Source organism: Metopolophium dirhodum, chromosome 9, assembly GCF_019925205.1.
Source record: "Metopolophium dirhodum isolate CAU chromosome 9, ASM1992520v1, whole genome shotgun sequence".
Taxonomy (NCBI): Eukaryota; Metazoa; Arthropoda; class Insecta; order Hemiptera; family Aphididae; genus Metopolophium; species Metopolophium dirhodum.
The window spans coordinates 1,639,902-1,666,993 of NC_083568.1; the positions used below are offsets into that span (position 1 = coordinate 1,639,902).

Here is a 27,092-nt window from a genome sequence, read left to right on the forward strand (position 1 = left end):
TGGGGCATTCTTCGAGTATGTGTTTTATAGTGATGCGAGTTTCACATATTATATTGCATGTAGGTGGATGATATTTGCTGATTAGGAAAGAGTGTGTAGCGAAAGTGTGGCCGATTCTTATACGTGTGATCGCAATATATTGACGTCGGCTGAGATCCGGGGGGTGTATACCACTGTTTCACTGAACTTTTGATGGACTTAAGTTTATTGGTGGGTGGAATGGAGTCCCGGTGGTGTTGCCGTGACAAGAGGATTTAATTTTTGACAGCTGTGAAAATATCATTGGATGAAATTTCATCGATGGTGTTGTTGAGTACATTTTTAGAAGCTAGGGAGGTGTCTATCTTATAATATAATGTTATATAATATATAAATGCACGTTGTTTTGACGCTTGTTATACAATAAAATTATACATTGGAAAATATGTCCTTGGTAAATATTTACAGTTCGTTAGTAGGTATATTGTTCGTTGTTTGACTTAATTCCAAAAGGGTAGTTTTTAAATATCTTTGACATTCGAACGTTGTCCACGAACGAAAGCGAGTACGTTTATTGTACGCTCTGTGCAGTATAAATAATGACACGTATTTACCCATATTAGCTTAAAAAATATTTTTCAATTATTTAAGAGTCCGTTGGACATTTTTCCTTTAAAATAAAATTACTGTGCAGTCGACTTGAATTGATTATTTGATTATATTTGTTTACGCGAATCGTTTTTTATTAGCTCGTTACACGCATATATACATGCCAGCGTGCTTAACGTGCAGACTATTTCGTTTTGTCTTTAATAAAGAAATCATAAAATATAAAGTGAGTATAGGATGAAAGTTTTTTTCAAATGTATTTTTTACGACGCGGAAAAAGTTATTTAATATATTTTTAAGACATGTACGTTGTTTTCGACAGATTCATCAAATATTCAACGCAATTAAAAATACCATTAATTTTAAAGCAATGACGTAAAGTTATCTTTAGCAACTATTTCGTTTCTCAGAATGTGAATTATTTCGCGAGTTTCAGTGTAAGATAGTATCTCGTTGACAACTTATATTGTTTTACCAATAATATGTGTCAACCCAATACTAGGTAGTACCAGTACTCGGCGGAAGGTAAGAAAATGTTGAAAACACGTTTTCTATTCAATCGAAATTGAATCCGTTTAGTTTTATGTTCACACTACGAGTTGTTCGCATAATATGAAACGTGAAAATAAATAAATAAAATATAATAAATCATGACGGGTTGATGGGAAAAATAAAATGAAAAATTAAAGCACTACCTATAGGTATAACGTTGAAAGTAATTTTCGAATAATATTATTATTCGAAATTACAGGTGGGTACCTTTTTTGAATGTCGTAACAATAATTATGAAATAGTGTAGATAGTCTCTATATTATACAACTACAGCGCCGGTGCAGATAATATTACTTAATTAAAATTGAACGTCTATTAAACCCGTTTCGTTTGGCTGTAAGCCTAATAATTATTATCAACAAATGCAATTTGTTCCCTCTCGGAACGCTGACTAAGTGTTCTTGTCGAACTTCAAGCGTTAACTTAATGAATATAGCAACGTTACAGCGTATAACTATTTATTAAGGCAATATATACTGTCCCCCTGCTATGCTGCAGCACTTTCTTCGTTGTACTAATTTACAATATATCGACTATTACACGGTAGCTTATAAATCTGCCGAATTTCGACTAAACGATCATTACCATAACAAATATCTTAAGCGTTAAGCAAAGTTCAAATCCCGAGAAAATGTTCGTCTGCACGTTCGAGACTGAGAGGAACTAGAGTCTGGATATTATATATTGATTTTATTCATTATAGCCTGTAAGTTTAAAAATTATATAATATTATTATTTTTTATTCGTTTCTACGGTGATAAACAAAAAGTTAGGAATCAAAATCCCATATTTTTCGTAATTTTTTTGTCTGTGGTTTTTCTCTGGCATTAAATAACTATTGAGAAAATCGAAAAATGACCTCCCTAAAGTATCATCTTGATCCAATTTGCTTAAAGATAAGATGCTATAATGTAAATTATTACATTGAAAACGTCACAATTCAAAACTTATTAAAAAAAATGACAAATTAAAAGTGACACTTGTAAAATAAAAATGGCGAATTAGTAAAAAATTCAAAAAATGTTTAAATTTTATGAAAGCTGAGATAAGATAGTGAGTATAGTGAAAAAAACAAATAAATTGGTCAACTTATGAAGTTACAATACGTTTTACAAAATGTTGTACTTTTTCAATTAATTTTATTGAAGAATCACATTTTTTCAGTTGTGTTACTTTTTAAGCGGGAGTGCGATATGTTGAAATTGAAGCACTCCTTCTGGTAGAAATTTTGTATACAGGATAAAAAAAATAAAACAAAATAAACACTATTGTAAAACCACTAGCTTCGCTAAGGTAAGTATAGGTAATAAAATCTTTCAATATTATATGAATCAAATCATAATTACGTCGAATAAAATCAGTTTAATAACAGACCGTTATTTGAAATATTCATTTTTGGTACCATTTAATTTCACGTGAAAAACGATTATTTTGAAATATGATGTACCTACGTTATAAACCTAGCCGGTAATATTATTATATTAATATCGCTAAAATCAATAACAATAATATATTATTATTATATTAATCGGTCGGATTAATAATTAATCATTCGGCCGTCGATATAAATTGAAATTGCCATTCTGTACAGCGAAACACAATGCAATAATATGAATTTGCATAAACCATATAGGTACATACTTAGACAGGTTTTGCCTAACGCGATGATCTTTTCGTTGCGTCGAGTTAACGTAGTTGTTATCCTTTTTCCCGGCACGCACACCGACGCAGAGATTTTTAATAACATAATAATAATAATAATAATAATAATAATATATTATCCTACGACACTTTTTAACCAAAAATGATGAATGTGTCGTACGCGACATTATATTATAAAAAATATAAAAAGTTTCACCCAGTCACTGGACGTTAATGATTTAAACTTTAATAACGCGCGATAGTACGTCGCCATGTTGAACATTTGATTTTCAGAAGTTATATAACAATTTTTTTCCCAAAATTGACGTATACTATTATTATACGTACCCGACATTATATTACTTTGTGGCGAAACCGCGTGGTACCGTTTGATGACTTTGATTTTGGAAAATTACCTACTTAAACCGTGGGGAACGCTAAAACATAAACTAAATTTCGTTTTGAGCGCATGTGACCGATCGGTCGCGTGAATTTAATTTTTTGATAATAGTTTATTATTTTTTTTTTTTTTATGCTAATATTGATGGTAAACCATTAACGAATTAACAGCGATTAGCTCGAAACATATTAATTGTGTGTCATGAGCTTTTGGCGAGAAAAAAGTGTCTGAAATAAGTATATTGTCAACCGTTAAAAATTAAACAGGCCGTCAATTTCCGTACGTCTAATATAAAATACTCGAATTCATCAGCGAGTACACGTCGTTAACTTCCCGAAATCTGGAAATCTCTATTTTTACAATAACTTCAAATTCCCAACAGGCTTTTAAAATAAATAAAAAAAATAGTGAAAATATAGAATTTCGTTTTTCGACAATAACTCATATAACACCATTTATAGTATATACTGACCGACCTCTTTTAGAGCCATAAAAATATGTCAACGTGAAAAACTATCGGAGAAAAAACCGATTTCCAAAACAACACAGCTGGGACCTTAAATTTTTATTTACAGTCATCTGCGGTGAATGTCTTTGACATCGTGTGCCGTTAGGTACCGAAAGTCCGATTTAGACCGGAGTCGACCGATACAATTTTGCAAAATAATAGTTTATATACGGAAGGCGTTTATCGCGGGTTACAAATAATTATAATAGGTACATCAGTCACCATAGCTATTATTACATCTTTGTATGGGAAAAAAATTGTCCGTGTTCTCCCGACCTCAGCGATCGCGGAATAAGTCCATATCGACCGAACAAGCTGCCGTATAAATTCACGCCGGTTGTTAAAATTTTTTTCTCATCCTAAACGAATCGCATTCGGAGTATACGATCGCCTATATAATATGATCGCGGGTATTATTATCGTTATTATTTTAACGCTTGTAACCTATGATTTTTTTTCTCTCACGTTATCTCCACGGAATTCTAGACTCGCCGCCGCCTTAACGATACGACCGTGATAGGTATAATATTGTAATATACCGATATCCGTGTGCCGAATAAAAATCTGAATTCGACGTGAATTATTTAAAAGCAGCGCTAACGCCAACGTACGTGGAAACTCGGAAATCTACAAATCGCATAACAATATTTATCGGATACGTGTCAGGTCGGCGGCGGCGGCGGCGGCGGATATCCAATACGCGTATATATATCGTAAACTTTTTCGTGACTCTTCGACGATAATATTTTTACAGATACAAGTCGCACGCACGCACAAGGGGGGGGGGTGGGGTGGCGTCTCTTGATTGAGTTTTATTTATACTTTGGAACACGCGGCGTCACCGAGCAAGGGCACTCCACGTCGAGTCACGACTATAATATTACATACCTACGCCTAGCGTATAATACATCCCAGAAGTTTTCGTTCAATTTGTTCGGGGAGAAAACTATCGAAAAAGCACATCGGGTAAACATTATAAGCCGAGAGACAAACAAAAGAAATATTCGTCGGCTGCTCCGGTATAATACGCGTAGGTACGAACTTTATATATATATATATATATATATATCTTTCGATATCGATGACGTTTGATCTCGTCGGCGAAAAAAATAATAATAATATATAATAAAATATTATATATAAACAACAAAATATAATATTGTGATATTATAGTGTTATAACGAACGCGGAAAGTTTCATTTCGACGGTGGAAAACGCGACAGCGGCGGCGGCCGAGTTATCTTTAAGAGAGAAGGAAAAAAGAAAACGAAATACTGCAGGAGAGGAACGCGGGTGGGAATCGAGTTTTTCTCGCGCGCGTTGCGTTGATGGTTTCGGGGAGGGGGGGGTGGTGGGAAAAGGAGACTGTGGGAAAACAATGAGAACGAAACGGTGGTGTGTGTGTGCGTGTATATATTATAGTAGTAAATTCTAAAATGTTTTTCGAGTATTTGGGAGGGCACGGCCATGCGAGATGGTCGTTTTTGTTCTTATTGATTTTCAAAAATAACCCGCTAGTTCTATAATAAACAAAGTCCGCCGTTTTATATATTATTAAAATATTAGACCGATACAGTTGTATAGTAAATTATTACTATATTATTATATAGGTTTCCATGTCATTTTTACGCATAGTTTATATTGTACAGAGTGGTGCTTTTTACTGCAGCTATAACACTCACACCCTACGTCGGTCGAATTTTTTTCAATAACATTTATATCAATAATGTAAATCACAACTATTACGTATAGGTACAATAATTATAACACTTAGTTTTCAAAAATAAATTACATTTTTCGAAATATTTATTTTATAATAACCATCCGTATTAAATCATATTACATCGTAAACTGATACAGAATATTTTTTTATTAAGCTATCGATGTAAAATATTAAGTATTGAATTATGGAGTTTATAAATATTTAAAGTTTTGATTAGAGTATGTATAGTCCAATGGTAAATGTGAATCCTTTTGAAGTTTACTTCAATTACCTATAGGCTATATTAACTTTAAATTATTAATATAAAACTGATTGTTTAATATTCCTATAATATATTTTGATTATTGATGTTTTTGCAAAATTATAAATTATGAAATTTAAATTATAACTTAGTTGTGTTAAGAAAAACCATACCATGAAAATAAATAGGTATGGAAATTAAAACGTAATGAATATAATAGTATATAGTTACCTGCAGCTACTTAATATAATATTATAAATTTATTACAAATTTTATTTTATGCTTTTTTTATTGATCTCTAAAAAATATTAACATCGACAACAAAGGCCATTAGTTACAAAAATGTTATGAATGTATGTGATTAAATACAATGATAAGTCATATAATTAGGTTACATACTTTTTTTATATAAGATTGAACAGTTTTGTTTGTTTCATAAAATTAATTATATCTAGGTTTTTTTCATGATTGGGCCCGAGTGCGGCGTCTTGGTTGTGGGATATTCTAAGCTCAGCCCGTTCTTGGTTGTACATTAAACAATCAGCTATATTATTACGAATTATAAAAGCATAATATAGTGATAAAAAAAAAAATAGCCACTCTGTTGTAGTTGACACTCGCGCATCATACGAAAATCTTATACAATATTATATTATTGTTATAATATCGTTGTAATATTATTAATTGACGACCATTTTAATTTACGTATACGATGACCTAATACTTTATAATAATGACAGCGTTTTAAATTTTCATGTCTACCATTGGCCGTCGCCAAGGCTGGGGCGTGATATGCGGTGACGGGTTTGGAGTGCTCGAAGCGTTGGTCGTGTGCCGTTCCGTCGGGCTCGGGTACGCAGCAGCCGCCTTCCAGACGGACCGGTTCGGAGGGTTGGACCTTCCAGTCGTGCTGTCGGCAGTCGAATGCGCCGGGAACGAGTCGTCGCTTGCCGGCTGCTATCACCAGCACAAGGCCACGTGCTCCACCAGGAAGGAGACGGTGGCCGCGGTGGTGTGCACACGGGGTGAGTGATTTTCGTCCTTCAAAAAAAAAAACGTATCGCCTCGCAAAAAAAAAAAATTGTTTTATCGGCATCGGTAACGTAGATAGAGCACTAATTGTCGATTATGATAATATATAATAATTATGTGTGGGGGGACGGAGTGGCCGAGCGGACTAAGGCGTCGGTTCGAACTTCGGTCACGGGCGGCACTTCTCTTCGGGCAGACACGGTGTGTCCCCCACCCAGGCATGGCAGATAAGAAATTAACATTTAAAAAAAATACATATCAATATTGTTCATTATTATGCTTCGTGGCATGAACGCCGCCATAAACAAAATGTCTCTGCAGGGCTGAAGGATTTTACATTAAAATTGCATATAATATGTTAAGGTAAAAAAACAATAATAAAACGATAACTCCGGTTCATATCGTACCCGTATAATATAGTCGTAGAGTATAGTTATAACGGTTGAGTATGGAGATTTCGTCGCAAAATGTATTAAAAATATAACAAACTGTGACGTATAAATAGGTAACTATACCTAAGCGGACGTGTATAATAGTTGAATTTTCGGGCAACGATAATAAACATTTAGAGATAGAGAATTTGTGTTGTTGCAAAATGTGTGTGAAAACATTGTTGTGGTGACCTATATTCGTGAAATTGACCTGTGCAAATGGTTTAATAATTGTAGGTACTCGGGGCCGACCTTGTTTTAATTCAGTTTAAAAAAAAATCATTGCGCACTCCACATCACCCGCGGCACTCATCAAATTTAAAATTTTATTTTATTACAAAACTACCCGTACATATATTTTTTTAATTATAAAAACATATTATTAAAAAAAAAAAAAAAAACATCTCGTAAACAACTCTTCATTAAGTATCGTTGTATATATATTATACAGACATATACAAATACTCACTACCCCTATGCGTGTGTTGTAATACATTATACATATACATTTATTAATGTTTTGTGACCACGAGTAGGTAGAAATAATTTATTTACACAGCGGAATACATTGTGTGTGTGTGTGTGTGTGTTGTTCCTCTTTTTTTTATTGCGGCTTGTCTGAACGCGCAGACTACAGTGAGTTTCATAAAATATAAATTTTCAGCTGTGTGGATGTTCGACCACAGGAACTCAGAGATGATGAGTTATTTTAATTTATTTTCATGAATCGAACGTCATTTTCCACCGCGATGTTGGCCGGTCGACGTGTATATACAGTGTCGATGTAAAAAAAACTTCGCTCCCGACAGCCGGACCCCCACGGGGGTGTTTTTTTTTCGTTACAATATTATACGGTTACACGGGCATTTGGATCGGATAAAAACGTACATTATTTCACTGGAACGTAAAACATTTAACGCGAAACCGTACAAAGTATAATAATATGTACCGACTGTATCGTAAAACGCATTTTATTGTACGCGGTCGAGGGCCGGATATGCGCGTCATTTGTGTTCGAATTTATGTTCAAAATATTTTTTTTGCGGAAATTGTTCGATGGTTTTACTAGGTCGTATACGTATGTATACATATATAGGTTACGTCGAAGTAGTACCGGACTTATATACTTACCTATTAATGGCTATTGTATTATTATGGGTTGTAAAACAATATATTAATATGCAGTGGCAGATTTAAAGAGAGAGGCAAGAATTTTTGATTTAGAAGTCCATATGATTTGAACATTTTTGCGAATGACTTTAATTTTTTATCAGTTTGTGCCCGGACATGTCTGATTTTGCCGACCGGTAAATGTCCGCCGCTGGAATAATAACATGATATCGGGCAGTTTGTCGAGAATCCAGCAATTGAGTATATAATTATAATTATATTATGGTATATAATATATTCAAGCATATAGGTACACTGAGCCATTAGTGCGTAGAACTTAATATTTTACGAGACGTTTATTTTGATAACGCGTGGAAACTTTCCTATTACATTATACGCGTAGGTACAACTGCGTAATACTCATTAACCTTCCAAAATTCCATTACGAATAATTTATATCTTTACATTCGAGTCATAATAATATTGTGTGGAACATGAATAGTAATAATTATTGTACACAATTTATAATATTAAACATCATAGGTGCCAAACGACGATAAGAGATTCGAGGCATAGAACAATCGAGAAAACTTTCTTGTCGGATAACTTACACTGCATTGTAACACAAAACGCGATAAGCCACTCACTATACGTCAATATTTCAGTTTTTAGCTCCAAATATTTAAAACGGTATTATTAGTAAATTACGTATAATATATAGTACAGGGTGATTCACCAAGCTTGGTCATCCCCTTAATTCCTTTCGATAAATAATTTATTCAAATTCTGATTTTAGGAATTTTCAAGCGCACAAAGCCCTTGTTTTAAATCACTTAAGTTGTACATTATGTACCGTTTAAGGAGTATTTTTAGTTACTACCTACTAAGACTATAATATTATCTTCTTAGTACATATATTATATCATGTACATTTTAATAATTCAAAAACTATTCGTTTGAATCTTCTTTTACATCACATCAAAGTATTCAAACTGCAATCGTCTGGTTCGTAATTTTCAGTGAATAGAGGTTGAAAAAAGTGAGTTTGAATACGCCACAATAAGAGTACAAAATATACACTCAGAAATCGTTGGTATACCTCCTTAATTGGTGTAAAATTCCAAGTATTTGAAAATATTATGGTCCTCAGTCCTTTATAGTATACTTAAAAGTATTCGGAATTTGAAATTAAAAAAAAATCATTATTAAAATGAAAAAATGTGAATAAGCCCTGTATGACATTATATGTATTCAATTTTAAACGTTTCGTTTTACGGGTTTTCGCGACGATGACACGATATTATATAGTCGGTGGTTGTCGATTGTGGGTTTTTTTTTATCCTTCGCCATATGCGCGGGGTATCAATTATATATTTTTATTAACAGCTGTCGTCCCGTACAAAACGTATATTTCACATAATATAATATTACGATATGTAATAATCAAATGATTTATCGACACGGCAAACTTCTCCCCGGGTGGAGTGGCGCGTGGTGGTCTGCGATGCGATTCGATAACTGCGTTACACTGCCGTGGAAGGTGCATTAAATATGAATGGTGACATCGGGACGGATCCCGACGGTTCTTAAATCAATTATTGACCGTCCCCGGTGGCAGTTAATTTAAAACACCCGAAAGTGGCCGATCGGTCAGCATTACATTTCCTCGGCGTTTTTATTTTCCCGTCAATAAAAAATAATGTATATATATAAATAAATGTCGTGTATACGAGGAGGTCTTGCAGGGCATCGGCAGCGGTGGCGACGTTTTTGTCGACAAACTTTGGAAATAGGAAAGAAAGTCGAAACGTTAGATGGTCCGCAGCGAAAATCACCCGACCACGCAGCGGCTTCCCGAACTTGTTAAGTTGATTGCTTCCAACGGGTATCCTTTTTTTTCCATTTACCTCGGTTTTTTTTCTTTTCGCTGGCGGACCGAAAAGGAGCAGATACCTATCGATATATTATACACGTATATATATAGACATTTAGGTGACTTACCTATAGATATTCGGCTAGGTATATTATGCATAATGCGACGGTTCGAAACTTTTGTCATCGCAAAAATATCGTGAACATTTTCCTCCCTAAAAAATATTTAATAACGTGTCGGTTTTCGTATCACGCATTCTTATTTTGTCCCGTTTTTAATAATGTTTTTTTCCCCGTTAGGTATAGTAATATATAGTCACTAGTTATCGCTATATTATCGATAGTGATGTACAGCATACTAAATTCATTATTATTATTATTAAAACAATATTATAGGTACAATATTATATTATATCTGATTTGTTTTTTAATTTAAAACGTAGTGAACATTTTGGTATTCAAAATTAATTAGATTATATGCAGTGAGAACGAATTCAGTATTTTGTATCCTCAATTTATTTTGTGCGAACATCGTCGAAAAATTTCAACGGTGAACTATTTTGGGTGTAATTGTCCTCTATATTATTGTTATCTAGTATATTGCCTGAAAAACACATAATACTTAAGTGATTACATTTTTTGGTGATTTGTGAACACGTCTTATAAGCTACATGTAAGTTATTTATTTTATTAAGCCGTATATGTATATGTTGCAATATTAAGTCTGTTTTTCAAGTGTTAAAGGTATTTATAAGAGTATCTGTATCTTTTGTTCGTTTTAAGTGTGCAAAAGTGCTCAATAAAATTAATGAAAGTGTTCGAACGGTTGGCGCAGGTTGCTAATGATATTGAAAAGCTTTTTACTGGATCGTTGTTTTAAAAGATCATCAGGAACAAGAATTTGGTGGAGAAACCAACAATTTTAATTAAAAACTTTTATGTCGGAATTACCGGAAACGCTTTTATACCGAATTTCGGGATTACTTGTCTATAGGCTGCACCTGGTATACCGTGACATCGAATTATATTGGTTTAGGGAATCAATCAATTAATTAACTCTCAATTGCCGAGGCCAAAAATACTACTCTATAAATTAAAGTTTCACCCAAGGAGAGGAATAAGAAGCGTAGTAACAACAGTTTAGAAAAAATATTATTGATGAGTTCATCTAAGTTAATTTATTTTTTTGATTTTCACGTTAATTAATCAACTCAATATTATTGATCTTAAGCATTTTTCGATTTTCACTTTATGGTCGTATATTATAAGTTCCAATTATTGTAGTTTGTTTTTTATTGTACTACCAGCCATACTCCATAGAATAAATTATATATCATATATAAAAATCGATATTTTTACGATACGTTTTACTCTTTTGTCGTTTAAAAGTTGGAAAAAATATATACAATAATATATGCTCTAAGTGTTGGACATCACATAAAAAATATTTTTATTTATAAATGATCAATAATATTTCTTGGACGATAAATTTAAAAAAAAAATGGGTAAGTGGATGTCGCTCTGCTGTACAGTAGGTTACAAATGATGCAATGTATAATGGGTTGTATTAAACTTGAATTCAATGATTTAATATAATAATATCAATGTATAAGAAAAACGATTCGATTCTGAGCGGAGACGGTTTGTCCGTCTGGATTTTTTATATTAGTTTTATTCATTATAGCCTGTAAGTTGAATTCATTTTATAATATTATTATTAGATTCTGAGCGGAGCGAGAGATCTAGTGGTTTTACAATGGGTTTATTTTTTTTTTTATCTTGTATACAAAATTTCTACCGGAAGGAGTTCTTTGATTTAAACATAATATAGTATCTTATCTTTTAGAAAATTGGATCAAGATGGTACTTTAAACAGGTTATTTTTCGATTTTCTCAATATTTAATTAATGACACGGGAAAAACCACCGAAAAATTACAAAAAAATGGGTTTTTAATTTCCAACGCTTTGTTTATCATCATAGAAACGAATAAAAATAATGATATTAGTTATTTTGTTGTATTTTATAATATTGATTCAACTTACAGGCTATAATAAAATATAATAACAGTATAAAATATCCAGACTGACAAACCATCTCCACTCAGAATCGTTTTTCGTCTACAATGATACGATATCATTGAATTCAAATTTAATAAAATCCATAATACAGTGACCCACTTGTACAGCAGAGCGGCATCTACTTACCCACGTTTTTATGGTGATAAACAAAGCGTTAGATATTAAAATCCAAGGTTTAGTGGTTTTTGTAATTTTTCGATGGTTTTTCCCACGGCATTCAATAATTATGGAGAAAATCGAAAAATGACTTCTCTAAAGTACCATCTTGACCCATTTTGAAAAATAAGATACTATAATATTTGAAATCGAAGCCTTCCATCTGGTAGAAATTTTGTATACGGGATAAAAAAATAAATAAAATTAAAAAAAAAAAACACAGTTGTAATAACGATATATTATTATGACTGTCCGTCGTAGAGATGGCCGACTTGGAGGTGAACGCCGACGAACTGATGAGATCGGCGTACCTGGAGGACAGGCAGATGTACTTCTTGCAGTGCGCCATGGAGGAGAACTGCCTGGCGTCGTCTGCGTACCAGCTCCGTCGAGACGAGACCGATTGGCACCTGATCACCCGACGGCTGCTGCGGTTCACCGCTAAAATCACGAACGTCGGCACCGCCCCGTTCCGGCCGGCCGTGCCCAAACATCTGTGGCAGTTTCATCAGTGTCACATGTACGTGCCAGACGGGCCATGATGAATAAACATGGCCGACGAAATAATAATAATATTCAATATAGTTATTAAAACATGCAAATGTATACTTTAAGTCGACGGCGAGTTTCGCGTGTTACGCTGTTATACAGACGTTTCGAGCACGTCTAGTTTTCGACGTCACATTACGCATTTATCGGAGTTTCGATTTTTTAGAATTTCTTGAAATTTTGATTTTTAACTTTTCGACGCGGCACGTATTATAATTATTATGTGTCACTCGATGACCAAATATCTACTACAATATAATAGGGTTCTTACAGCGTCTAAAGACTGTCCAGTAACACGTTTTGCCAATATAAATAAATTGTCTCCAATTGATTTCGAGACGAACGGAAATCGAAATCCAAACGAATTTTGTCATTTAAGAGATAATATCGATTTCGTGATTTCATTCTTTTGCGGGTGTATTCGATTCGGACAGCAGAACGCGTAATCGATACTTAAATCTGCAGATGTTTTTGTTCCAGACATTTCGTGTACTAATTTTTTTTTTTTTGATAGCAATCCAAAAATGTAATTTATTTTTTTCTGTACGATTTATTTACTTATTTGTTTCGCGACCGTCGAGTTTTGATTTAAAATCAGTGACCGGTGCTCGTTTTAGTATATTTTCTAATGCAAGATGAAAATGTTCGTTAAAATAAAAAAAAAATGTGTGTGATTAATGACGTCCCGAAACTAGGCCATCGCCCGGTGGTGGCCGAGCGCGAGTCCGACCGGTGAAATATTACGTTCAATCCGTTACGACCCAGACCAGGCAGTTGTATATTATGGTCGGCTGGAGAAATGTCATTCGATACAAATTTTTTTTTACCGATGTCTGAATTTCAGATTTAAAAATGGCTAGTGGTGATTTTTGTTATTTGTATTCAACGTTTAGAATAATTTGACAATTATCTGGTGTCAGGTATGGCGTCATATTTTTTTCTATATTTTTTCTATTATAAAGATACAAAGTGGTGTTTAAATGCCAATCGATGACGAAATCGAAATTCTCACTCGCGCAATCAAATTCTAGACGGACTGTGTATAAGCTGCAGTTGTGTAAATGCAATATCGCTGCAGCACAGCAGCTTTCATCTTAAGAGGCGTATAGGTGCAAAACACTGACTTACGATGTTTGTCGAGCTTTCGATTGATTCAAACGAAGTTCGGTATACCATAGACTTTTTCCCGAACGGCAATATAACATTTAAGACCGAAAAGGAAAAAAGGTCACGGTGATATTATTATTATACTTTTGCGCGACGACTTATCGATGTGTATAGTACCTAGTGACCTAGTTTTTAGTTGCCATCATAGCCTATAATTATTAAAAGACAGTATCAAGATTGTTTTTGTAATGACAGATAGTGTTACGGTATTGACGGGTGAACAGAACATTTTCGACTGTGAATCGACTACATTTTTCTATCACATCAGTTGAAACTCGGTAGATATATTATTAGTTTATGGTAATGTTTTTCATTAGATATTTCCATAAATTAAGAATGTATAATATAAACGAGTTGTAATCATGGTTTAATTTCTTTTTATATTCTTACCTTTTTTAATTTTTGTCTTTGAGATTGTTTCATTTGATTTTAAATTTCGGTTGATCAAAGATTGCGATACGAAATAATTTACATTGCAAACGTTTAGTTTCTCTCTCTCTCTTTCTATCTCTTTCTCTCTATCTTGCTTGATGTTTCTTTTGTTTTCTCTGGTATCATTAAATATTTACTCATTTATTTTTTATTTTGAAATAATTATTCTTTTAGGAAAATTATTTTGATATAAACACAAATACATTATTATTATGTTTTATATTAAGTTTTGAAAATTCGATATGATGCATACATTTGACTGAAGTATATTTGACATATACATTTTTTGTTAGATTATTACTATAGAAAAATATAATGTACACGAATTTAAATAATTTATTTGGAGTACATACTTTAAATTTGTTTGATATTTCTTTATAAAAAACGTAGTAATAAAATTAAATTTCATCAATAAATCTTTAATTTATTGTATCGTTCTTCAAACGATAAAATTTCGAAAAATATGAAACAATATTTATGTACCATATTAAGGGCTGTACAAGAAGGAGGTAAAAATAATGATATATAAAAAAAAACTAAACTTATTATAGAAGTTGAAATGTCAATTAAATATAAATTAAACTAATGAATGTAATAGAAGGAATCTAAAATGATGGGAGTCAAAACGTGACTTAATCGCATTATATTATTATATCAGAAAAGTATTAGTGTGAGCAGAGAATAATTGGGTTGTTTAACAAAACTTCTAAATAGAAATAATAGATGTTTGTAATTGAAAAAAAACCCACGAATTCGTAAAACGTATAATTCCATTTCCATCCCATATTATTCCACATTATTATATTATATTCAAATGAAAAAAGTTTTAATTGAAAAACATTTTAATATTACCATTATGGTTGTTTTAATCGTATAACATAAAAATTAAAAGTTGTAGTTTTTACAACTGTGCAATAAAATGATAAATTGAAAAAAAAAATATGTTGTATTAACAGTTATTGTTTTCGAGAAAATTAAAGTTTAATATGTTTTAGACTATGATGGTGGTAAACAAATGCGAATTCGCAGCGTTTTAGCTGCAGCTGAGTAGGTCACAGTTGTAATAATTAATTACGCGTACGATTATAATAATATTATAGTTTTAAGTGCGTCGGGGGCACTCGGTCCGGGTATTAAATTATATTAAAAAAAAAAAAAATTCACAGGCACATTATAATCGAGGACATCCGCCGAGTAACGGACAATTTCTAACAAATTTCTAACCACGTGGAGTTTTTGACACGTCGTGTCGATGCGGTAACTTCAACGTTATTGATTTTCGGCGGTTTTGGCAAAACGATTCGCGTCGAGATCAAAGACGGGTGTCATCGTCGTCGACTCTATACTTCTCCGAAGTAATAGGTATGTGCTGACAACAGCTATATTACACGTTTCGATGCGTTCGTCCCGAGATCAAAACATTATCCGAGACCCGACCGACGAGCTCTATCGAATAGAGCTCTCCGTCTATTTTCGTATGGGCGACCGAGACCTAAAACAGAGGGAAGTACTATGACACGAACAATTTTATAATATTATTGCAGATCGGAATTTCGGACGAGAGACTGTCGTGTTGTTTACCGCAAGAAAACGACAAAATAATATCACTGTCATAATAATAATAATAATATACAGAAATAAGCTCCTATTGCGCGTAATTATGTTTTACGGCAATGCCGATAGTTATAATAATAATAATAATAATAAAATAAACCAAACGGATTTCTGTCACGTCCGCGTAGTAATAATACCGCATAATACCCACCTTATATAAATCATACTCGATTGCCGTCCGCTTTCAGTCCCAGTGTATTGTGATACAATATAAATACGATGTAAGAGAAATAACCGACAAATGTAATTAAGTCTAACCGCATAAAGAGTTTTGTTCGTTATAAATATCTTAAATGTTTTTTTTTTTAATGTGATTACTATAATATTTTGATAACCGTAATAATTATAATAATACTAACAAAAATAAACCTTAAGGCGGGTTCCCACGGCGCGTGGCTCGGCGAGCCACGAGTAAAATTCGCTGGCTTGGTAAACTACACGCGCCGTGGGAACGCTCTTGCGCGTCTAGGCGCGGTATAGCTCGGCCATGCTCGTGTCTATCCGAAAATTGTCGGTCCGATGTGTCCGCGCCAAAGTAAACGAGCCGCGCATTTAGACAGCGTTCCCACAGGCGTGCGGTTCGGAGAGCCATTGATAGTTGTACCTATACGTTTTTTGGTGTTTTATTTTGCAATTTGGTGTTTTTTATTTTTTAATCAATATTAATATTTACTATGACGGAATGGTCAAATGATGAGGTAATAGAGTTTTTGCAAGGAGTTTTTGAAGGATATCCACAAATTTGGTCCATACCATTTAGCCAGATGGATATGGCTAAGGCCATATATTCTTTAAAGCTATACATATTTAAAGATCAATTTAAATTAAATAGCAAAGAAGAAAAGGCGTTAAAAGATATTTGTTGTTTTATAGTTAAATGTTACGTTCAGGCTTGGTTTTCGTCACCCAATGCAATTGAAGCTCCACTTAATGATATATTATTTTTAAAAAAATTAGAAGAATATAAATTGTACAAATAAAGAATTTCAGACGTAGCTATAAAGAGCAAAAACAACTTGTTTTACAGGTAATATATTTTACTATTTTCAAAATAAATTAAACTTAAAAATGTTATTATATTTTCTATTCTGTTCAAGACTACCGGAAAAAATACCCGCAAAGTGACAGACATACGCTAAAGAAACCATTTTAAGTGTCATTAATTAATTATACCTACAATTTGATGAAAAAAATTCATATTGATAATTCTATTTTTATGTTGTAAAAATTACATGAAAATCAAGTAAATAAAACCAAAACGTATATTACAGAATCTTAAGACTTTTTTAGTCGTAATGTTTTTTTATATTATTTAATTCTGTATAATTGTTACTCAACATATTTTGTCATATATCCAACCGTACGTTGTACATATTTAAAAACAAAAAAAATCCAATTTCATTAAATATATACAATATTTTGTAAATTAATGAGTTTTCTTAAAAATAAATGGACTTACGAGAATTTATGTAATATGCTTTTTTATATACAATGTTAAAATCTATCATTTAGTTCTTTACATATTTTCACTAAATACTATACATTCTGAGTTAAATAAAAAAAACAAAAAACTACCCTCTTTTTCCATATTTCAACCCTAATGCGGCACCAGAAGGGGTTGAGTGAGATCTTCCAAATTTTACCCAAATGACTTATTCATATAACTTAGCAAATTAGGGGGGTACTGTATTAAAAAAATCACATTGAAAAAATAAGGACCACCCTTATTTGTAGGTACTAAATATTGTTTTATACATAGAAGATATTAATTTTTTTTTATTAAAATGCTTATAATACATTCTGTATTATTATTTATTAATTTTAAATATTATTAAGAAAAAAAGTGTTTATTATTCTAATAAAAGATATGTTTTAAAATATAAATACTTTACCATGATTTCATTTTTCAACTCCTGATTTAACGCCTTACAAACATCTTGAATACACCTGGAAACAGTTTGACTCGAACAAGTATGATAAGCTCTTAAAGCTATCTCCTGTGGCTAAGAACCTTAAGGTAACAGCTAGCCTTTCCTGGACCGAAATACACTTTCTCATATTTGTATCAGTTTTACATATGGTTGGACCAATTTTTTGAATAAGATATTCAAAGTCTGTGGCAGACATTCTACAGAAGTTTTGAAACTTGTTAGATGGTCCTCGTTTTAAATCTTCTAACAGATCCGTTGCATTGTACCTATATTGTAGTTGTAGTATAATATATTATTAATAATGTTAAGTACAACTATAGTATAATATTATTTTATTTTTTAATTTAGTATTTTCTGTCAAAAACTTGTTAACTATAAAAAAACTAGCTTGTAATAAATTATAAACTGTTATGCTCTTGTATGTACTTACATTTAAAGTTAAAACTGTTAAAAAAAGGTAGTCAGTAAAAACTAAATATAAGCAAATTAAACTAAAATTAAATTTAAAAAACCTAAAATTAAATATTAATTTACATAAGCATACTTACCTAGCACGGCTTTTGTAAACTTCATGCATCCAATACCTTCTTTCCTTGCAGGATTTCGTTTTTCTTTTTCAACTAATTTTTCTTTTAAATAATCACCGCCTACAATTACAATATACCTAGTACCTACGCTGCTGCACAATCAGCAATTTGCGTGTTATCCAAAGAACGACTCATTTTGAACTGAGACTTTTGGCGTTTAAATAATTTTGTAGGAACTCTGATCGGCTCGGATAAGCTTGTGGCTCGCCAAGTCACGCGCCGTGGGAATGCTGTTGACATTGTAGGCTCGTGATTTGCCGAGCATACGGTACAACAACCGCGTTGCGCGAAGTTCGCCGAGCCACGCGCCGTGGGAACCCGCCTTTACAGTAAATGAAGTTGGAAATTAACGTTATTGACCAAATATATATATTATATATTATGGGTAATTATCGTTATAAACCGGAGACCAAATTCAAATGTAGCACATTGTCCGCCATTCGTCATAGTCGGATTGCCTATACCAGGATGTCTGAGTTGCACTTACTGCAACAGTGCAACGAGTTACACCCAAAAGGAGTTGAATGATCACAATTTTTTAAGAGTTGTCATTTTTTACGGGCAACAAAGTCCGCGGGATCAGCTAGTAATTACATATTTTTTTAATTGTCTATCATTCAATTCAAATGTTCTACCCATTTATTTTAATTTTACAAAATTTCTTATGGGGTTATTTTTTTGAGGTCTAAATTTCCGGAGTTATTTTTGCGGTACCAGAATTACTTGATGCACTTATACAGTAAGTTATACATCATCAAATCGATAACGTTATTATTAGGTAGTAGGTACCCAAGCAGTAGGGCCGAGCCGCTGAATGAAATAAAAACTGGCAGTTCAAATAGTTCGATTGAACTACCCACCATTTCAAATGACTGTGAAACTGGCTCAACTAATATTATGTATAAATAATATAATAAGACAGTGGCCTAGAGACCTACTAAAATAAAAAAAAAAAAAAAACCACGACATCTAAAATGTACTCGGTCGGGTGCTGCTGAGTGCCTGCCCAAAAATGTTAAATTCTGCTACTTTATATTTTATTAAATATCCTATTTGCTCATTGTACATAATGTTGTATAGATTATAAATTACTTAAATGAATAAAAAAAATAATATAATGACATCTGTTTAAATATAATTAGGTATAGCAGAAATACTAAGAAGTATGCACTATTATTTTACCCAATAAACACCCACCCACCCATGGCCGCATTTAGGGGGGGTCAGGACAGTGGCGCAGACACGATTAACGGAAAGGAGCGGGGGGGGGGGGTTAATTGGGAAATCCCCCCAAATCCTCTCAACACTTTTTACTTAAGTAGTAAAATATTTAACAATAAGAAACAATGAATATAATTTGAATTGATTCAAATTTCACATCAAACACAATATGGAAGATTATCCACACCAAAGCCAATGGGAGGGGATCTGACCCCCCCACGCGCCCCCTTGTATACGCCGCTGGATCAGTACTACAATTTAATCCATAGATTGTTAATAATAATAGTTAGCTATAAATGATAGTGTTTCTAGGGTCACGCGTGGCTGTGTGTGTGGGTTCGTTTCTTTATTATCCATATACATAACAATATATATTATATAAACCAATAAACCCACTCACCTATAAAAAATTATATTATTATACATTGTGTTTTATATTATACAAAACGATTTATTTAAACAATTTATTCAAATTCTGATTTTCATAATAATACCTATATCCTACGAGGATCATATTTTAAAATATTTATATTTTTTATACCATTAAGAGTATCCTGATAAACAATTAATTTCTCTAAATGAAAACCATCATTTTTATTTAAATTGTTAATCAGAATAGATGATGTATTTGAACATGTTAATGCATCAAAGTTATAAAATATTATACCTATATTATGTTAACTAAGGATAATTATATAGTCTTTTTAATAGTTTTATATGTAATATAAATTATATGTAATTTAAGAACAGCACTTATTATAATCGAACAAGTTTTAAAAATTACAAAATTTTGATAAATTTATAATAATAACTATAATTATTAATTAATCACAGCCCTCACATTATCTTGAACACCTGTTATAACGGACTGTTTTCCTTGGTAATTAAAGTTTATTAACTCAGAAACTACCCGCTTAAATTTTGACTGTTATAAAAACAAAAATTTTCCTAAAAAACTCATAATCTGATTTTAGAATTTAGAATAAAAAACTTAGGTTTTCATTTGAAAAAAAGAAGTTTATATTGCCACTAGACACTATTTAAATTTCGAAAAAGATCTATATATCTGAACTTATGGAGACTTGAGCATATACCTACTTAAAATATCCAAAATAAAGAATTTGAGTATTTTTTTCGTCAAAGTAAAAATATGGGGCGACCATTGTTTGGTTTGTCATCACGTATAGTGCATGTTCATAGATTGATAAATTGATTTCCGTCGGCGGCGGCGGCACGGTTGATTAGATTTTACGACAACGTCCGCCACAATGTCCAGGATTTACGATAACAATAATACGATATAACGACAGCACTAATAAATTGTCATGTTTATTGTCGTTGCGGTTTTCTATCGGAAAACTCGAACCACTGCGGTAGCGACCGCATTTTTCCGAGTGCGGCCATCGGAAAATTAGTGCGTGTCGTATAGTATATAATATCCATTAAAAGATCAAACGCATTAAACACAAATAGTTGTATGCATCTCACGACGTCAATACCACGTCATAGCAAATAGTAATATCTTTTTAAGTAGAAGTTACTAAATAGTAATATCCTTGGACGTAAAATCTACCATAAGAGTAGATAAAACTGAATACAAAACGTCATCACAATTATTGCTCAAAACAATAGCATTCGTTATTGACGAGTTAAAACCACACCGATTTTACGACGGCGCGATGTGTTCTATGATATTTTATTTATATTATAATTCTCTCGACACGACTGCGCGCGGAATCGAAATGTAACTGCACTAACCGCTGCACCGCATAAATCGGCGAAAGATATTATTTACAGGCCAGAGATATTTTTTCTGATGCGGGAAATACGATTTTCCTAGGATTTTACGTGACCGACACCGACAAGACTTTTTCCACGAAACATTTCTACCACCCTACCCTGACCGAACAACCGGCCTCCGGCAGGATGTGCCCAATATAATGATCCGAGGTCATTAAATCGTGGAAATACAAAATATTTAAGTATCCTACGTAGCATTATTATACGCGATAATATTGTTGACGACTTATTCGAAATAATTGTTGTTCGTGAATAAAATTATATAAACACGTGGAATATATGAATATGTGACTTCAATAAATGTTGTATGGTTTAATTACAAATTATAGTATACACAGTAGAAATCGGTTATTTATATAACGACAACGGCCGTATTGACAATTTTTTTTTTGATTTTTAAATTTTATTGTAGAGTTCGTTTGTGATTGACTCGCCACAGTCGTAACTTGAATATTCACGTTACATGCGGACGACCATAATATTCGATTATTCGATTTAGAAAAAACCTATATAAAGTTCGCCACACACTGCTGCGGTAGCGTTAAAATTTTTTTGTCTTGGCGGTGCCGCCGAGGTGGCGGTAAATTATGACCGGCTTAATTTTGCACTTACCGCGTCCAACACTAATCGCCACTGCTGCAGTGTGTGGGAACCTTTGCACTACTTATCTTTAAGGCGGACGTGATAATAATATCGTTGTTGCAGGCACTACCACAGCATGGAAGTGTTCGCCACGTTCGACGTGCTGGACGGCGGCGGAATGAAAGTGGCCGAGGGGCATAAGGCGTCGTTTTGTCTGGAAGACAATCAGTGCACGGGCGGTGCCAAGCCGGGATTCGCGTGCGCGGACTACGGTGACCAGGGCATATCGGTCAACTGTTCGGACATTTACCGGCACAACATCGACTGTCAGTGGGTCGACGTGACCGACCTGAACCCGGGGCTGTACACGCTCAAGGTAAGCTCGCGGGCAACCGCGTACCAGGTGGTCGGTTACGACCTCTCTGGTTGCGATAGTTTGCTGCAAGTAGAGAAATCGGTTGGTGAACTTGAATCATAGGGCGTTTTCACGAAAGACACAGTAATGACGATTTGCAAAAGTTTTTATTTTCCACGATTTCTAGTCGGAAAAAAATAGAATATTATATTGTTTATAATTTTGCTGTCGTTTTAAAATTTTTCCAAAACTGAGATGTCTATGGATTAAAATATAATCGCCTCGTATATAATATATAATTAAAAACATCATAAATGACGAACAAAAGTATTTGTATACAGTATGCGTAGGAGGCACTCACTGCAAGTTATTCACTTCGAAGTGGCTTGAATGGTATTGCTTACAAGCCAATTTCATAATATTATGATTCATGTTGTGCAGTAACTATATGTCAGTTAGAAATGGAGTGATGAGGACACAAGGTCGAGTTTAAAGGGGTCCCTGCAACAATGTCCAGTCATCCACAAGCAGTGTAATGAGTGGACTGAATATAGGGTCAAATAATGATATATTGTTATAATAATCTAAACACGGTGAACTACTGATTCCCCCCACCCTTTCCAATCAAGTCTCTATTTATGGCATACATTACCTGAAAGCGTTCACTGCGATTATCTTTCTAATATCATCGGATTTATCAATAAAATACGCGTTAATATTATTACCTATAATATGCATACAACTCGCGTATGTTTTCATGAAACGTCCGTAAACGAAAATGTCCACCACCGTCGCGGCACCTGTTCTATACAATACAATAACTTACGTCGTCATCGTCGTCGGAAAACACTTTTGTTTTCGCCCACCAATTTTCACTGTCTGCCGCACACTCGTTCGTCGCGTGCGTACTATTATTGTTGTATTACGTGACGTGGTCGTCTCCTGTCCGTGACACTGTGCAATCGAATCGGAAATGATTTAATATAATACGACGGCACATATATAATATTATTATAACGAAACGATTTCGTCGTTACAGGTGTCCGTCAATCCAGAGCACAAAATCCCGGAGGTGACGTACACCAACAATGCGGCGGTGTGCTCGATGTTCTACTCCGAGACTTTCGTGAAAATCCACGACTGCGTCCTACAAAACCCGTGACAGACCGACGGAAGTTTCGCCACCGCCGACGATCGGTGATAAAAAAACAAAAAAAAATCACAATTGTTATTGTCGCGTGTGCACCCGAATAATAATAATAATAATATTAATATATTGATGTCATATTATCATACCTAAAGTAATAAACGTACTGTGACGATAAAAATGCGTCGTACCGAATTATGGCACCCAATATTCGTCGATGTCGTTCGATGACTATACCGTTCGTTTGCTCCGTCAATGTTATTATAATATTTTAAGTTCACATATTTAGCGGTCTCAGGTGCGCTCGCATCCGGAGGACAATCTTATTATATAATAATAATAATAACACTATACATGCACCGACTTCGGATTATAACAATATAATATCATAAAATCACGATTTTGTACTGTATTTTAAGAAATTGCGTGGACAGAAAACGGGCCTACAGTGTACATAACATAAATAACCCAGTAATGTGCACGTTTTATTAATGTCAGTACCGTACGTATATTATTGTGAATTTATTTTCAATTTAATAAAGTTAATTTAGAAAAAAAAAATTGATTCAAAAGTTTTTGCTTTATTTTATTTTATTATATTGACGTCAAAAACTATAAGAACAGGGAGACAGAAGTAAAAACTTCTTTTGGCTTTTGTAGAACATGATTAGCCAAACTTTTTCAACTTCCTGTTATTTGTTAAGTACTTATATTATATTCACCATTTCAATTTAAACAACTTTATCTGACTATCTGTAATGTTTTAAGAGTCAATAACGTTAAAAATAAAACAATAATAATAATAATAATAATAATATTTGATAGGTAAAATACAGAAAAAATTAATATTATTTTTATATAAACGATTAAAATAAATTATAATTTTGAAACAATCATAATGGTAATAAAAAAAACCAAAAATACAATAATTCAATAGTAATATTTGTATGTAGGTAGGTACCTAGGTTGTAAGTATAGTTGTTATTTTATACAGTGTACTGACTCTAAATTCACATAATACGAATAAAGAGGATAAAGACTAAATAATAGAAATTTTCATATTACGACGTTTTATTGTTCGTACATGGATTGTACGTATGAAATATCTTAAATTAATTGGATATTATTGTTAGAAATGAAAATGCTACAGTCTCATTATTATTATTATGTGTTAATTATTACCAAATATTCTCATTTGTGTGAACTGAAACAGCTAGTATATTACGAATGTTTGGAGTAAAATCCAAAGTAAGTAATATTGCCATTTGTATAACTAAATGAAATTTCAATTAAAAAGATAATAGAAAGTGAACGTTTAGATAAATGATTCATCAGACTATCAGAGTACTTGTAAGTTGTAACGTGGACAATAAATATAAACTCAAATATTGTAAATGTTACTTACCACACAATGAATACCATTAAATATATTATTAATTATGATAATACATATTTTGTCACGAAGTTTAACATGACTAATATTATTGTGACATACAATATACTATATTATTATTATTATGACATATTATCGAAAAATAGTCAGCGGGTGTAACGGTGTAGCTAAATTGCCTACCGAAATCGCCGTGTTACCAAAAATCGCATAACATAATATTGAAATTCATAGATTATTATAATGATACTATTAAACTCCAAGAAATAATGATAATTCGTAAGTTGGGAACTTAAACGTTTAGTTATAGAAGTGATGATTGACTCTAACAAGGGACAAACTTGGTGGTTATTTTTCAGGAAATAATAATATAAAAATATGATAATAAGCTATCCCTAATAAATTAAGATTAAAAATGTCAAAAAAAATCACTGGAATTAAAAAAAATATAATGTTTATATTGTCTGCGGCTATTAGAAAATACACGATTTCACGGAATTTCGAAAATAATATTATTATATAAGCCTCGTTATAGTAAACAGTACACACATCGGATCGTTTCAACGACGTGGGCAATATCGAAATGATGATGTGGTTTTACGTGGTAGAAACATATTAAGACAACAGTTTCCCTGGAAAAACCGTACTTGCGTATCATAATATCCTATTTGACGTTAATAATTATTATACCAGTGTAGACATATTTCCAAAACGTTGCGCGTATTACGCGTTTTGATTGGATCGATATTATTGTGTACTCGCGTCGTGGTGAACAGCATGAAAGGGGTTCCAACAAACAGTATAATATAATATTAATTAATATATTAATATTTAATTTTTATTATTATATTGATTTAGAAAAAAAAACCTTATACTAATATAGTTGGAGTATTCCAGGCCGGCGGGGTGGAGTGGTGTGGAAAACGTTGAAATTAAAAACTAAACGAGTTCCTACCAATACTTAAGAGGACGCTACACCCGCAAGTGTCGTCTCCGTCTTATAAATGTAAGACGCCGCAAAAACTGTTTTGCACAGGCAAAAACCACTCGGGCTGTAGTCCAAGCTAAGCAACCAAATTTTTACACTACAAAGCGCAGAACATTCACTGTCAACATTGTTTTCATTTTTTCGATATCAGAACTAAACAAAAATTAATTAGAGTTGGAATAACTCAAAAATAATGAACTTTTAAACAATAAGAACTTGTTTCGTAATTGTGGCATTGAAAAATTAACAATGCGGTTCCACGGTCAATGTTATTCTCTTTCTAGTGTGAAAATTTGGTTGCACAACTTGAACTACAGCCCAAGTGGTTCTTGCCCGCGTGAAACGGTTTTTGCTATGTTTTACATTTATAAGGAGGAGACAGCACGTACGGGTGTAACGTCCTCTTAAATCAAGTTCATTCATAACTCGTTAAAATCGTTTTAAAACTCGTAAGAAATATTCATGAACCATACAAAATTATTACGTATTTATGTTGCTTTTGTTTTTAACTATGCACAAACTGGTGTGGTTTACGCACATGCGCAGAAGTGAGGGTCGCCACGATCAGCGTTACCCATGCTCGCCCAGGGAACTAGCACCACGATCTGTCTATTGGTATAAAAGTTCTATGGTCTAAAATAAACTATTCGACTGCATGGCATGTACTGATCATAGACCTATAAACCACAATAACACACTGAGTACGATATTATACCTATTATACACATCATTTTATTTATTAGTTAATGTTTCTTAATTGAGATCATCGTATTTTAATATTTGTTAGTTGTTATTTGTTTATAATCACAAAATAATTGTATACTGAATATAATATAAACATGACATTTTTAAACTTTTTCCAAATCGAATTATATTTTTCACGACTTCTTTTTTTTTCCATGTAAATCGTAAACTATATGCTTTTAAACAAGAACGTATTATCTACTATATCCAACAATAACGAGGACGGATGCACAATGCTGTGGTCAACGCCA

The 27,092-nt window shown here is 33.0% G+C and overlaps 1 protein-coding gene and 1 pseudogene across 1 annotated transcript in view; one reads left to right on the plus strand and one right to left on the minus strand.

The window, feature by feature from the left end:
• LOC132952527 (lysyl oxidase homolog 2) overlaps nucleotides 1-24,258 on the plus strand; it is a 34,883-nt gene extending 10,625 nt beyond the window's left edge. Inside the window, exons 5-8 of the mRNA XM_061024841.1 lie at nucleotides 6,433-6,678; nucleotides 12,596-12,854; nucleotides 22,341-22,593; nucleotides 23,612-24,258. Of these exons, the coding sequence (XP_060880824.1) occupies nucleotides 6,433-6,678; nucleotides 12,596-12,854; nucleotides 22,341-22,593; nucleotides 23,612-23,734 (881 nt within the window). The 3' untranslated portion in view covers nucleotides 23,735-24,258. The remainder of the gene's footprint in view (nucleotides 1-6,432; nucleotides 6,679-12,595; nucleotides 12,855-22,340; nucleotides 22,594-23,611) is intronic.
• LOC132952532 (uncharacterized) lies at nucleotides 17,923-19,016 on the minus strand (annotated as a pseudogene).
• Nucleotides 24,259-27,092: the final 2,834 nt, after the last annotated feature.